Source organism: Patella vulgata, chromosome 4 (assembly GCF_932274485.2).
Source record: "Patella vulgata chromosome 4, xgPatVulg1.2, whole genome shotgun sequence".
In the NCBI taxonomy this organism is placed as follows: Eukaryota; Metazoa; Mollusca; class Gastropoda; family Patellidae; genus Patella; species Patella vulgata.
In genome coordinates, this window is record NC_065882.2 from 21,010,032 (window position 1) to 21,025,551 (window position 15,520).

The following is a 15,520-nucleotide window of genomic DNA, read 5'->3' on the forward strand; positions in this document are numbered from 1 at the left end:
TACCTTCGCATGATGTAATGCCAGACCGCAATACACTGCAAATGTTTCAAAAGCTTCTTCGTCTGTTCTAGAGAAGATCCCATCTAGTTTATTGACCATTTGAACTACACCTATAATACTAAGATAAACGGTTACGCTCAATATATTTTAACCATTTGAACCCCACCTATAGTTATCATTACTATAATAAATAATTAGTCCCAGTAACGCCAGTGTGTGTGGGGTGGAGGGGGGGGGGGGTGTTAACACATTTTATAGTACTTAAATTTTATAGTATTTAATAAAGCAGATTCTCATATACAAACCTCATACAAATGTTGCAAGAAACAATATGTTATATTAAAATTTTTACAAACATAAACAAGAAGAAGTTCAAAAATAAACAAACTCATTTTAGGAATTTGATGGCATTACTTTTATACGTGTATTTCTATATTCACAATTTTGGTGCTTTAACGAGACGATAGGTAATCAAAGAATGGTGGTGTGTATAAAATGAATTAAATACTTACTTGCCCCTGATATATATTGGCATACAAAGGATTGTCTTCGTATGATAGCCTGTCTGAAGATCAACATCTCTGCAAAATACGCAAAAGATAAACACATCGAAATAGCAGAAATATAACCCGTTGTTCCACTGGTATGATTTGGGGTACTAAGTATCCATATTCGCAACCTGGACAGCAGTTCGGTCCGCATTTTCGAATCCATCAAATGGGAAATAAAATAAACTAGGGTTTAATATAGTAATTTATTTTCTGCACCGACTGGGCTACGAAGATGTATCCCCTTTCCATAAAAGCAAAACTTACCTGTTAAATCTCCTGTCACTATAGGCATCAGGAATATTTAATATCTGACCGGAGGAGGCGACATGACCAGCCACACCTTTATCTATTGGAAATCTAAAACAAACAATCTATATGTTATTATCTTTGCTGTTTTGTTTTTTTTTAGCAAAAAAACTTTAAAATTTGGTGGCAATTAGTCAAAGCATAAAATATATAAATGTATTAACAGATACAAAACAACACAAATTACTCATAAAAACCATCAAAATTACAGGCGTCTGTAACACGGTAAATCTCTTTCAGAAATAACATTAAAGGGGGCTAAGTATTATGTCTATTACGTTCGTAAGCGAGATCAAATTCAAGGGCAAATAACGCGCCTGAAACCGATTCTCCATGTTATATTAAGCGCTCGTTAATTGGAGGTGAAGTTCATAACCGCGAATTCATTGATTTCTTCCCAAGATAACGCCAATCGTTTAATATATATAAATTCTACCAAAAATATGTGTATGTTAATATAACTTATGCTTACATATCGAGTATTATATTAAAGTTAATCGACGTTGGGGATTTAAAAGGTATTTAAGAATATTGTATTCTTATTATCTGTGATACAGATATCCCGTGACCCTAAGTCACAATTGTTCTTTTTTCTAATATTCCAAACCTGATTTCTTTTTGTGGCACATGTATTGTTTCCTCTGTAGTTCCAGTATCAAATATTCTTGCATACAATTCATTGCTCTTTGTATCGACCATAAATAAAGATGCTCGATCTGCACTGACTAAAGCTTTGGCAAAATTCTGTCAAAAAAGTGTTTTATCGGTTTCATAGTAGACACCAAAAAACAAATTAATTTTTCTAAAGTACAAGTATAAATATGCTGACCGAGACGCAAAAACAATAAATCAACGTAAACTGCAAATAAAGCATGGTAAAGAACGCAATATATTAAACACTGAAAGTTGTCCAAGACAAGTTTTTAAATGCCGAAGATTCCAGGATGAACGGCAACTATAGACGAACATCGAGGCCAAATAGTGTGAAATTACGCATATTTTTTGTGTTTTTACCGTCTAAATTATTATCAAAAAGAACACTTCTAGTCCTCTTCTAGTAAAATTGCGTCTTTAATACAGATTTTCTTGGTGATCCTAATAAAATTAAAATTATGATCCCTGGGGGTTTGTTTTCAAGTCTCGGTTCGCTTTTGGTACTACAAAACATAGAACCCTGACCTGATTTCTCTCTGCTGCGTATCTGCTTGAGAAAGAATTCCATTGCCAATATCAAATATTCGGGCATACAATTCGTGCCTTTGGTTATCGACCAAAAACAGCGATGCCCTATCTGCATTTACCAACTTTTGAGCATAATTCTGTAGAAACAACCAAAAAGCAAAGCGAAGTGATAACAAAAAATAAAAAGCAAAAAAATGTTACAGTTAAAATAAAATCTACATGCAATAAACATAATGTGCTGTGATATAACTAACATAATTATTATGTATATTATTAGCATAACACGTGACAATAAATTACGATGTTTCTGACCACTTGGAAGCATGGTGGCTAAGTGGGTAAGACGCTGGCTCGCTAGCCCGGAGGTCGCGTGTTCAGTTCATCGGGATTTTCCGACGTGCAGAACAGAGGGCCTGACAAGGACAGCTGTCTAGTCGTTCGGATATGACGAAAAACCGAGGTCCCGTGTACACATTGGCGTGCACGTAAAAGACCCCTTGGCAGTTGGAATTCGAAATAAGAGTAGGCCATAGTGCCGCTGCCCTTGCAAAATTTCCCTCATAGCACACTGCGTGGTGTATGCCCGTCTTCATTAACCCATACGGAGCAGAACAGTAGGACGTTAAACCCCATTTCATTTCATTTCATTTCTGATCACTTAATGGTTGCATTTATAAAACTGTCTGCTTGGGTTACATGGGGAATTCTGTCAATGCGCATTATTTTGAAAATTTCAAATCGTAAACGCGAAAAACATTACACATGTTACAATAAAAAACGGGGGATGTGTGTAGAGGCGGTAACTGAATAGTTAGCTGAAAATAAATCGTACATTTGTGTTACTTTTATGCTTCATTACTTTGTTATATTAGTATAAAAGATAACTTATGCGGACTGTACATATTATAATCCTTATAAATAGTTGGGCTGATATTAAATTAATTTCATGATAATGTTGATAATTCGTGAATTTACATTGCTTTTCAAATCTATACTGAAAGATAACTGTCTACCAGGGTTAATAGGTTGTATCTTGAAGAGTTCATTAGAAATATTTTTCGGGGGCGGGGGGTGGGGTACTATTTCAGTATGTCTAACTCATGCACAGGGGAACAAAAAGACTTTTCACAAGAATCATAATCGAAAAGGCGCTAGAAAATAATCCGAATGGCATTATGTTCGTTAAAACAAAGATATAAGAAAATACTAAATTGGTCAAAAACAATTCATTTTAAATTGCATGACAAAAAAAATCTAGCATGGTTTTAAAAAGGATATAAAAAAATACTAAATTGGTCAAAAGCAATTTAATTTAAACAGTCATAATCTGGAAGGCGTAACAAAATAATCTATTATTATGTTAATTCAAAAATATATATATAAAAAAGATACAAAATTGGCCAAAAACTGTATAATCTAAACAGTAAACAGTACAAAAAGAAATCTAAAATCATATTATATTATTTAAAAACAAATAAATCTAAAGGTTTTAACTATTAATCTCTCCACTCACTACACTATTAAATGTGCATTCGAAATGTGAAAAACGAGAACTAATGCGTGCTAAAAACTACAAATAACTGAAACATTTTGGATATTTCTACATAATTAATTTCACTGGCCAGATTCGCTCAAGATATCTAATTGTGGCAGTCTGATTTAAATACTAACGTAAAGAAACCAAAAGCATATTACAACAAGATTTAAAACAAGAGACCTACACATCATTTAAGGCCATTGGGTAAATACCAGAACCTTGTGATGGACTACGTCGATAATAATTATAATGCATTTTGTCCTACTACACAAAAGAGCATTGGGCAAATGCCTAACCCCTGTTTCAAACCACGTTTAACAATTTCTATACAAGGTTTTGCTTTCAATTACTAAAAACAGTCAGTGAGGAGAAGAGAAATTATACATGCTGTGTATATCTGGAGAAGACTATAATGGTGTACACTGTTTGAGGAAAGTAGTGGACAATGTTTGTGGATCACACGAACGGGCGTGATTTTGATGATAAGGGGACTATAGATTTGTGATTAAACTTACCATTATTTTCATAATAACCGTATCCATGCTCACGATGTCCTGAAATATTGACCTGAAAAAGCAATGTGATGTATTGGTTAAAACCAAAGAAAAGAACACGTAAAACAGTATCAATTGCCAAAAAATCAGAAATAATTAAATCTACTTACTTTGTGACGGTTAGTAAAAATTCGTGTAATTTTCTTTGCTTCGTCATATTTGAGTGAATCTGTTATAAAACAAAAATTGGTAACTTACATTAATCGTTTTGTCTTATAATTATTCATGGCTAGTCAACAAATTATTATTCATTTAAACTGTAGTTATTTAAGACAACTCATTGGGTAAAAAAAATATGGCTAAGGAATAGGTAAACCAAAATTAAATTTAGCTTATAATATAAACTCGAGAGTACCTCTGCATATTGTAGTAGAAGTCCTCCCCATGCTAAAATTGTGCCTGTGACCTGTTAGTAGAAATAAAGCAAAGCTCTAATACAAATCATAATGATCTAGTGTTAAAATATACTGGAACTTGTCTATCAATTAAATGTAATACTTAAATTCTACTATATTAAAAGTACAGAATCTATGCTGAAAATCACAATCTAATCTAACTTTATAAAGTATCTATATTCATTAATAAGTACATGCATTTATCATAATAAGGAACTTGAAATCCACAGATCCAGAGTTATATCGACTTTTCAGGAAAGTTTCAATATTAAAGCAAACACTGATAGTGGAATACGACATGTACATGTACTTCCTAAGCATTGATGTATAGTCACTTACATGCACTACCTATGAAGTAAACGGTCGTACATTGGGACAGGCAAACAGCGTTTGTCTTAAATATTAATTCAGTTAATATGTTAGCTAGCCTCAAAATCGTCCCTTATCTAAATGTGATGTGTGGTGATATAAAACAAATCTAATCATATTTCTAACTATGGTACACATTTTTACATAAATAAATCTTTATAAAATTATAAGTTGGTTTTTGTTTTCAAAAAAATATTGTTAGCAAAAATAAAAACAGTGATAAATTAAGATATTTTGTTTCTAGCATAATAAATTAAAACGAAAATTTAATGAGAAACTATCAAGATGGAAGATATATTGTAGAAATAGTGTTATTAAAATACACGGATGGTACCGGCGTTTGTGGTATCTGCTTATTATAAAGCGCAAACTTGTCTCTGATGCTTAAATTTATTTATTTATATCTTATAAAAATTATTACACACAACCTTTCTGGATTTCTTCAAATCATCTAAATATATTGAGACGCACCAATGATTTGACTGAAGTGCCAACGAGTCAGAATGCGGCTGAATTGTGAATTTTGCAATGTAAAATGGCGGGACAAAGGAAACAACCCACGGAGGCCATAACAACTTTGCACTGAAACGTGGACACATAGGCTAAAACTCTAAAGTCAAAGTCAGTAACGTGTCTGAATCTCTCAGACAGCCGTATACACCAAGCAAAATCGCCACATGAGGAATATAAGCCTATGAATGGCTGTTTGTAGGATTCTTTATGTTCCACAGACCGGCTGACCCCATCTAGAAGGTTTGGTCTTGCTTTAACTCCGTATATCTTATGAAGATATTGTAAAACTCGCGGTCGTTGCTTCAGGAATAAGCAACATTTCATATCACATGTATGCCACGGTGGATCCGTGAGTATATGACGTTGGATCGCTAGCCTGGAGGTCCTGTGTTCGACCCCTGTGTTGACCGAGAAAGTTCATCGGGACATGAGTTGGTGTTTATCAAGTATTGATTAGAAATATTTATACCGCTAATCGCCATTTGCATTTTTCCGGCAATATTTGATTTTCACGGCTCATTCACCCTAAAGTGTACTCAAATTCAACATTTAGTACATGGAAATATGTTGGTCAAGATTACAGGTGGCGCTGGTTTCATTTGACCATATATCGTTTATATCATCTGCAGCGGATGCCGAATGTTAACAGTTTTTCTACTGAAATTCCATTTTCACAATAATAAAGATTTCATATGACGATCAAAGACGTTAACTAGAGTTATCAGTTAGAGTGTTAGGCTGGAAAACCGAGTCTACAGATTCTAATATATTTTGCACACCTATATAGATAACCATCTTCAAAATGTCATGGTATTGCAACAAACGTCTGATACTGTGACTGCTTTGGTTGACTTTATTGTACCACAGAAGTTATGTATATGCAGATTGTTTATAACACACAATACTCACTGCTGGCATCAACCACACAGCTCACTAGGCCCACAAATCAGCATAGCTGGGCGTTACTAAGGCTCTGTGAAACTTTGTTTGATAATTCTGTTAACGCAATAACTCACAAATGTTTTAAATATAATTTTCCGTCCAGTGTACGTCAAAGTCGACGAAAGGAGTCAAGATGTCAGACGAATGTAATGTAGTAACACCTTGATATAGTGAATATGATAAGATACCAGATCAGTGGGTTAACTAATCAGTTGAGTTTAAATTGTTTGGTCAGTTGATTAGTATAATGGTTATATCTTATCAGATATATGCAGGTTACCTCAGCGTAATCTACCATTATTCCAGACCATAATAATAAAAAAGATGCAACCTAAAACGAATACAACACAACAATATAAACACGACATGCTGGAAACACCTAAATAAAAGATACGATATCGAGAACTAAAAATACACTGTGTAAAAAACCTTCGATTTAAATGAAAACAAAACAACAATAAATAGTGCAATTAAATTTTAAAGACATTAATTGGCGTGTGCAGAAAAATAAGCAGGGGCGGGTGGGGAAGGGGGCTGTTTTGACGTGACGGGCCGTGGAGCCTCGAGGGGGTATGGGGTTCTTCCCCCAGAAAATTTTGAAAGTTTGAAGTTGATCTCCTTGTATCTGAGGCCATATCTGGAGGAAATTTGCTCTTTTAAATGCATGGGCGCTCACATAGGCTCTCTCCTGGATCTCTCTTGTATAGGCTCCACATGAGCCGGGGCGTTTACACCCTCGGGATACGCGCCTGCTCGTGTGTGATAAAAGAATACAAAGGTAAATTACGACGTAAATAATAAAGCAAATATGACATGGTATGATACAGCATCCCGTCTTACCTCTTCCTCTCCTTCTGAGAACTGACCAAATCTGGAATTTCTATACACTTCTAAAACACCTAGATACAAAAGATTATTTATAATTTTATGTGATCAGTAGATTGGAACAAGTTTATTGAAGACCGTAATCAAGCACTAAAATACAACACAAATAGTATTATATTCCAAATACCCCTTTTAAAATATTTTGTATGGCCATTCGGCAGGTAATTTTGTCATTGAATTTAAGATGTCTTGAATGAGATTTTCAGAATGTGAAAAAATTCTACCTAAAACATTTCCATCTTCATCCATTATAGGTAATACTATTACTGAAAATGATCTATTGCAGGCGACTCCCAAGCCATTTGGAAATCGATGATCGACAGTAACATCTCTTAAGCGTGTTGTCTCTTTACTGTAAGCAACCTGGGCTGCTATGGAAACCCGGTCACATATCTTTTCCCTGTTCTCGTTTACAATTTTACCACTATGAAAAACAATAAGAGTACAAAAAACATTATTATGACATAATTATGTCGTTCTAATCAGCTATAACTAGTAGCGGATATCGTTCATCATACAGCGCATGCTTAGTATGGAAACAAGTAAACGGTTCATATTCAAAATGAAAATTGAGCGGAATAAATTTCATACGTTATGACATAATGTAGCCGCGATTGTTATTATATACTTGCATGTTAACATATTTAGAGCTCTGGTTAATCCCTATTAATTTTGTTACGCTGTAGCGTAATGGTTGTTCACCCGACTGTTGATCAGTCATAATACATTTGGGACAGAAATTTGCGGCGAGTCCGGCAGTGTTTGAGTCCACTTACAATCATGAATCACAGAATGGAAATGAATACTTACCCCCGGATTAGAACAATTTCCTGAAAGAAAACACACATTTATGACTTTACTTCTGAATGTAAAATTAATTATGTTATATTCAAAGACCACACTTTATGAAATTTTTCAAAAATAGATTGAATATGTAAGACATATCATAGATTTTAAAACGGTTTCTTTTTTTAAAATAATCTTCTACCTGAGTAGCTGCATCTGTTGCATACAAATTGCATCCTTCGGCGTGAACAGCTGAAAGTAAATATGAATACAAATTTAAGACTTAACATATTGTGTGGAATGTATACATCTTTTAGTATGTGATTTTATCGCCTAAGACATCGTATCCAAATAATTCAAATCGATGACTTGGTAGGCTTAATTGATCAGGTGATAACGCTATAGTAGTTTGAAGGCCTCTTACCTTTGACGACACATGAAGCTAACTCGGATAAAGCAATATGTCTACCGCTAGGATGGTTTATTTCTTTTGATAAAACGTGCGCTACACGACCTTTAGTTGTATGTATTTGTGACTGAAAAATAAAGAATGGGTAATTGATTGTTAATGAGGGCGAGGATGATTGTGGTTTAACGTCCACTTAACACGAATTAGGTTATTTATGTACCACCAGATGGTAAATCTTTACATTAATAATGTGCACGTGAGTAGGGTTCTGTGGGACGAAACCATGGGGCTTGGAGCAAACCAACAAGAGAGGGACGCTATTCCCTAAAATTTTCGGATTCATTAATAAACAAGCATATGCGACAGAGACAATAATCATGGGGCGGCTTTTAGGTGCATGATCAAATTGATAAGACTCATCTCTGCCAAGCATTGATTATCAATATATGAACCAGGGGAAATAACCCTGGCACAACTTTAGCAAGAGGTTGCTATACATGTGGATAGCGTTCATTTATACTAATAAATATTCCTTAAAAAGTTGTACAATCAGTGGCTATAACTAAGTGTCGACAGATGGACAAGGGCGACTACGGTAAAGGACCACATTTACACGAAGGGTATGAAAATGCAATCAAGTATTGTAATCATTTTTTAATAGAATGAGAATTCGGTACAAAGAAACTAAAGGATTTGTCAGCTATATGAAATACTCGAACTATTATGAAATACATACTTACTGTAAATTTTGAAAAATGAGTAAAATTGTCTGATATGTGATGACTGTCACCTGTAAGAAATAAGAAATTACAACATAAATACAAGGAAAAACTCAAATCACACGCTCATGGCTTAAGCTTCAATCTGGAGAAACACAATACATTGCTTCTTACGTGAAAAAGTTATAATGTTCAACAACCTTGATGAAAAAAAAATAGTTGTATGATTCTCAATATCACAAAATGTATTACACCCACATTATTCAATTTACATTAATTAACAAACCATGTAATTTATTTTCTTGAACACGCAGCTAATTGAGATTTATCTAAAATGCAAACATGATGATGTATAGTCATTTTACAGTGTTTGTTAATGGACAGAACCAATGTGGCATCTGTGTTTGGTTTGAAAAAGATAATATTATAGACAGCCAAAGGAACTTCAAATATCAATTATGTACATAGTATATTTATGTACACAATAAATGATATATTTTATTAAAGGGATATAATTGAAGATTAGATAAAGCGCTAGATAATAGTTAAAGAATACATGTAGATAATGGAAAGGGAATATGTTGACAGTTCCAGATAAATTACTTCACTCTGAGCCGAGTTATTAACGTTACAAGTATACCCTCGGTTGTCATTGCTACCGTTGTTATGATAATAAACAATGTCTCGATTATCATCTTTTACGTTAAATCATTAACCGCAATGGTCTTGGAAAGTTAATTAATGTCTAATAAATAATTTACATTTAGCTCTTGCATAATGCCCTTTTAATTGTACAGATCTATTCAATGATCTACTGCAGTAATGAGAGAGATATGAAATGTAATAAACTTAATATATAATGGCAAGTATAATTATTGTACAGGCCAATGAATGATCTATTATGCAGTCATGAGCGCTATTTCAAATGTAATAAACTTAAATTTAATGATATGAATTTGATTGATCTTAATGAAATATCCGAATGGTTATTGGTTTAAATTGTATGTTTCTTACTTATCATAATGCACATCTAAGGCAAAAACTGTGCCTTTTTGTTTAAAATAAGATTTTGAAGTATCAATACGCCCATCAAGAGCAGTTTGATGCATATCCTACCATTTAGCTTGAACTGTTCTGATGTTTTCTGTCGATCTGTCGTATGGTGAGATAAGTGTGAAGTCTTTCGGAGATACCAATTTTCTATCTGTTGTTCGTTTACATGAGTTAATACATAGGTATCTAAAAACTCTGGATTATGATTTAAATATTGGATGAGTGCTTCTCGGTTTAGATCTAAAATAGAAAAACATAACATAGTACCATCGACCATAGACAACTAAATTCAATGTTTATAACTCGAAAATAATAAATTAGTGTAATAGTATATGGAGGAGGTGGGCAAGGCAACTGGTGGTCTGGTCATGGGTTGCAATCTGTTATTACGAAAGTATACGCTGTCGTGTGCATGACATCTACCACGGCTATCATATTACTCAATTTGGGTAAATACAGAAAAAATCATGGTGTTCGTGAAGTATTTTTATATAGGAGAACTTTTAAGATCATTTGCCAGTAAACTGATTATCAGTAGTCATTTATAAATACAGTATGTATTGTGCAAGACCGGTTTAAGGAACAACACGCACAGAAGAAACCTTATCTGTTTTTCAAAAAGCGGGAGCAATATCAAATTAACAGAAATATAAGCCGGTTTTGATCTAGTTTTATAAAATAGTGTGGTTGTGAAGACTATTATAATATATAAACAAGTACAAGCGTATTATGGACCTGAAACCAAACATGGCATCATCGCTGCCATATTGAATTGTGACGTCATATCAAAATCGAGGTGGTCAATGGATGCACAATCGCCCATGGAACAACCATGCCAAGTTTCAAGTCATCGTAGTTCAATTGGCGGAGCCATTGTATTTTTTTTTTGAAGAGCATGATCAACACCACCCACCCACCCACCCCTAAAAGAAGAACAACAATAAGATGAATAGCGCTTGGGGACAAGGTTTTGGTTCAAAATCAATCTGATTAGTATACAGATTTATATTTCGTTTAGTTTTTTTTATACTTTCGATGGCCTACACTACATGAAGATCTGACCGGTTGTAGTGATAGCTCGAGTCAGAGTTCATACGAGCGGCCTATGACGACGGACATTGATTAAGCAACCAATCTTGACGTCCCAGTGGTTTCCCCACAGTTCCGTACATAGTACGCCAAGAGCTCGTCGTAACAGACCGCTTCATTGGCTAATCCCTAAAATTAACCAGAAGGCGGCTTTTTTAACAACTCTTCCAGATCCTGGTGTATTTAAGACAAGTAAAACGAAATTTTGAACTATAAAAAACGAAACAAAATAGGATCTGTGTTTTAATCAGATTGGTCCAAAATTGCAGGAAGTGACATTTGTTTATTTCAATTATTCGCTTGCGTGAAAATTAACGCACCAGGAGAAAATACACCTGGTTGCAGGCGACCATATTACTGGTCATCGTAGGCCTACGAGCAGGACAATTACTACTGACGTCATTCATATCGAAGGTCAAAGAATAATTTCTAACTAAATAGATTATTATTAGTGTTGGGTTTGCTTGTAAAACAATTTGCTTTTAACTATTATTAATATGAAATTCGACCATAGTAACATTCTCGTTAATGTACCCTTTGTTCAAGAAAGAAGATTAAAATGGGATAATAATAACGGTAAATATGATCATGTAAAACAACGTAATGTTTAAAGCACTCAATTTACCATATGTTATATCTTTAAATGGGGATAATTATTTATATAGCAATACTTTCATTATTGTAATTATAGAAGCTTTTAGTTTCATAATCATTACAAAAGTCGTTAACGGTATATGTGGCAATATTTGCCAATCTACTAAATATTGAGGTCGATGGAGATCCCCATCCCGCTCCTTAATTCGTGGAAACACATTACCCATATACAATATACACAACAGAATACACAAACAAAACCGATTTGACATTGTAGAAAATACATAAGTACATGAAAACTATCTAATGATATAGTGATGTGAAATTCTCAGTTAAACGTAATGTGTCCTCAGGTGATTCAGAACGAATAAGTAAACCATGCCCCTGTGTTTAACACCCGTCCCGTCTAAAAAGTAAATGGAACGAATCGTTGAAATGAAAAGATGGCGGGTCTTTTGAATTTGCGTGTCTAATAAACAATTGTGCAAATGAATAACGCCCAGGACACTATAACCCCGAAAACTCTTTTGTCGTATTTTATAAAATATATCTAATATCATTGGAACTCGAGAAAGGGTAATCTCAACGCTACAGTGTTGCTCTCAGACATGTAACGCGTTTCAGTTCTATTATGTTCTTATCTTATCAGGGACCTTTGTATTCTGACCTTTCAAAAGTTCTATCGATTTATTACTAGGTATGTATTTGCTTTATTGTGTAAAATCAATAATTATTGATAAAGGTGCCGCTAGGACATAAAAACTCTCTATAAATATTAGTTTGAGAGTGGTATATATTCACTGTTATTATCCATCATATTAAAATACTACGAAATTCCACGTCAGTGTTGTGAAAGCGAAGTATTAATTAATTTTATTTCATATTTATTGCTTGTTAAATAATCTGACTTATTCTAATACAGACATGTAAATCTTTCATATTTTAAAATTAATCGCTCAATGTTATTATTTTACTGGTTAGTAATTCGGCTTCTGGAACATTGTTTTCAACATCCATTGATAACAAACTTCGCTCGTTAGCTGGTGTTTATTTTAGTGGTTTGACCAAATTAAAGCAGACGGTTCATCGATATCTATATTCTAGCAAAAGATAGACAGGCAATAATGACAGCTATAAGAAAATATTAAATGATCTACATGCTCTATGGTTTAGTTCTCAACATATAATTTTTAAAATATCTTAAATATCTTTATGTTTAGAGTATGGATTAATATATGATTATTTTTTTTTTATTAAGATTGCCGATTATGTACACTCAAAATGGCGTGTATTACAAGATTATCGAAATTATCATAAAATATCATCAATCCGTTTTATTATAAATCTTTGTATTGATTTGGTTTGTTCTTCAGGTTTCTTATGTTTCTAAAAGTTGGTATATCTAACCAAATCAACACTAAATTCTATATTTATCTGGCCGTAAATAATTATCAAAATATAACAAACGTCATACGTGCACATTGTCCTAGAGCCATTACGAAGGGCCGCTGCTATACATTCACAACAATATTCCATGGAGCACATACAATCCAGTGATGTCCATTAAACATTAGAGTCACTAATACATGTTTGAAAGCGTTTGACGCAAAATCACTGATATGGCAACACTGGTCTGCTATTCACACACTCTCTGGTTGGGTTTAATTTATTTTGGATTATATAAAATGCAGAATAGGGTCGTTAAACTAAAGCTATACCTTAATCCTACTTAGTTTATATTAATTTATATATACTATAGTAACCAGATTAAAGCATAACACCAGATCAGGCGTAAAATGAGCAAAGACTCATGCAGTAATACAATAGTAACGTAGGTTAAGAATCAACTACCCCATGGTTTATTACTCGACAACTGTTTTATTAGGCCATAATAATTGTCTCAATAAAACTGTTTGATTTCCAGCTTTCCTTATGCCTGGCTTAAATCCTTTGTAACCTCTTGAAGATATATCAAGTGTGATGAAATGTGTATTTTGGTCGATAGCCAACCCACTTTCTCTACATAAACACGGTAAATCTATGTATTTATTAATAATATGCGGTTAAGTATACTTTTGTCTAGTAACTAGTAATATAATGGATTGTTTTTGTAAATACTACAATATCTGAAAGTGGGTGGATTTAAACATTGCAAGAAATGAAATGAAGTCGAGGATCCTTTCTGTACCAACCGGACTAATGAAGACGGGATTGGTATTTAAATAAGAGAAATGAATACTGGGGCTTTAAGAGAATAAAATGCAGTAAAATATACAAATAACTGTAATTAATATCCCCGTTGTTGTATCTAAGCATGTAATGGGTACACAAATACAGAGAGGTGGACAGAAGGTGCAACTGAATTTGTTAATTATGTGGACTTTCTAAATAATTCAAATTGTTGTACTGACTAATCTAGAAAAATTAAACCTTCCTAGCAATGGCACGAAGCTGACATCTTCTTTCTTACAGTTTTGGCAGATTTCCGAGGATAAAGCTACGATAAATACCATCTGGATCGGTTGACATTATTGTTATATAAATTGCATAAGTTGCATATGTAATCGATACAAACAACTATTTTGAACAGCCATTGACTAATATTTTTATGCTATGGTTTCGAGCACGAGGTTTGAGCAGCTCACGGATGACGGACAAAACCTGAAATTGCAGAATTTTATTGAAAATCCGCCAAACCAAATCAAACAGATAACATATCCAATCCAAATGAACCCCATACCATGTTCATCGACAGAAATGAGTTATCCTTTATGTTTTAACTGACGTTTCTAAGACAATAAAGAAGAATTTGTGACATCAGCAGAAAACTATGTTACCATTTAGATGACCATAACTTATAAAATCCGACACACCAAATCACACAGATCACAATAAATAGAAATGAGTTATCCTTCAGACTTTAACTGAAGTTTCTCAAACAATAAATATGGCGTAGTGAAATCAATAGATAGCTATGTGACCATTAGATGACCATAACTTACGTAAAGGTTGATCGATTTTAATAATTCATTTGGGTTTCAGCGGGTTTGTTGTATCGGTTTTGTTTCCGTGCATTTACTATAAGACCAATATACTTGTTGTTAAAACTAATTTTTATGATCTAAAAGATTCTGTTTGCCTTTTATTCAGTTGTATTGTGCCTTTAAGACAACGGGGCGATTAATTTGTAAGCAATTAATGGTATAATTAAGTACAGTTATAAATATAACGTGGGTTGATTGATAGATATACAATAATAGCAAAATGCTAATCAATAATCTGCATTAACAGGTAATCAATAATCTACATTAAAAGGTAAAACATGGCAATTATTTGAACATAATATATTATGTATATATCACCATATTTTTCGCATCGTTGCCTTTATCAGTTTAATAAGCAAGTAAATGACATTTGGGAAGCTTTGGGTTCAAAACAGAGGGAGTGGGGGAGAGAGATGGTGGGGTAATATCCAGTCAAAATAGAAGATACTTCAAAACTAACATCTGGTACATTTCTATATCAATCATTCGCTTGAAGAGGTAACCGCAGAACCCAGAGAAACCCATGGGATTTAGGTCAGGCGTAGGCCACCCTTCTTCTTGTCACGTCTTGCATTAAAGACGCCACGCATGA

At 33.7% G+C, this 15,520-nt stretch overlaps 1 protein-coding gene across 7 annotated transcripts in view; it reads right to left on the reverse strand.

Annotated features, from left to right (window-relative positions):
* LOC126818239 (probable 3',5'-cyclic phosphodiesterase pde-5) overlaps positions 1 to 15,520 on the reverse strand; it is a 43,061-nt gene that overhangs the window by 12,907 nt on the left and 14,634 nt on the right. For 2 of the 7 annotated variants that reach the window (XM_050545542.1, XM_050545539.1), the window contains exons 4-18: positions 10,265 to 10,441; positions 9,170 to 9,219; positions 8,445 to 8,556; positions 8,223 to 8,272; positions 8,045 to 8,064; positions 7,459 to 7,658; positions 7,190 to 7,248; positions 6,630 to 6,680; positions 4,486 to 4,536; positions 4,241 to 4,299; positions 4,092 to 4,143; positions 2,037 to 2,176; positions 816 to 908; positions 513 to 581; positions 4 to 118 (exon numbers count right to left, since the gene is read on the reverse strand). In XM_050545542.1, the coding sequence (XP_050401499.1) occupies positions 4 to 118; positions 513 to 581; positions 816 to 908; positions 2,037 to 2,176; positions 4,092 to 4,143; positions 4,241 to 4,299; positions 4,486 to 4,536; positions 6,630 to 6,680; positions 7,190 to 7,248; positions 7,459 to 7,658; positions 8,045 to 8,064; positions 8,223 to 8,272; positions 8,445 to 8,556; positions 9,170 to 9,219; positions 10,265 to 10,441 (1,298 nt within the window). Of the gene's footprint in view, positions 1 to 3; positions 119 to 512; positions 582 to 815; positions 909 to 1,464; positions 1,602 to 1,639; positions 2,177 to 4,091; positions 4,144 to 4,240; positions 4,300 to 4,485; positions 4,537 to 6,629; positions 6,681 to 7,189; positions 7,249 to 7,458; positions 7,659 to 8,044; positions 8,065 to 8,222; positions 8,273 to 8,444; positions 8,557 to 9,169; positions 9,220 to 10,264; positions 10,442 to 15,520 lie in introns of those variants that run through there. The other 5 variants (XM_050545545.1, XM_050545544.1, XM_050545541.1 and 2 more) reach the window with 4 other exon arrangements.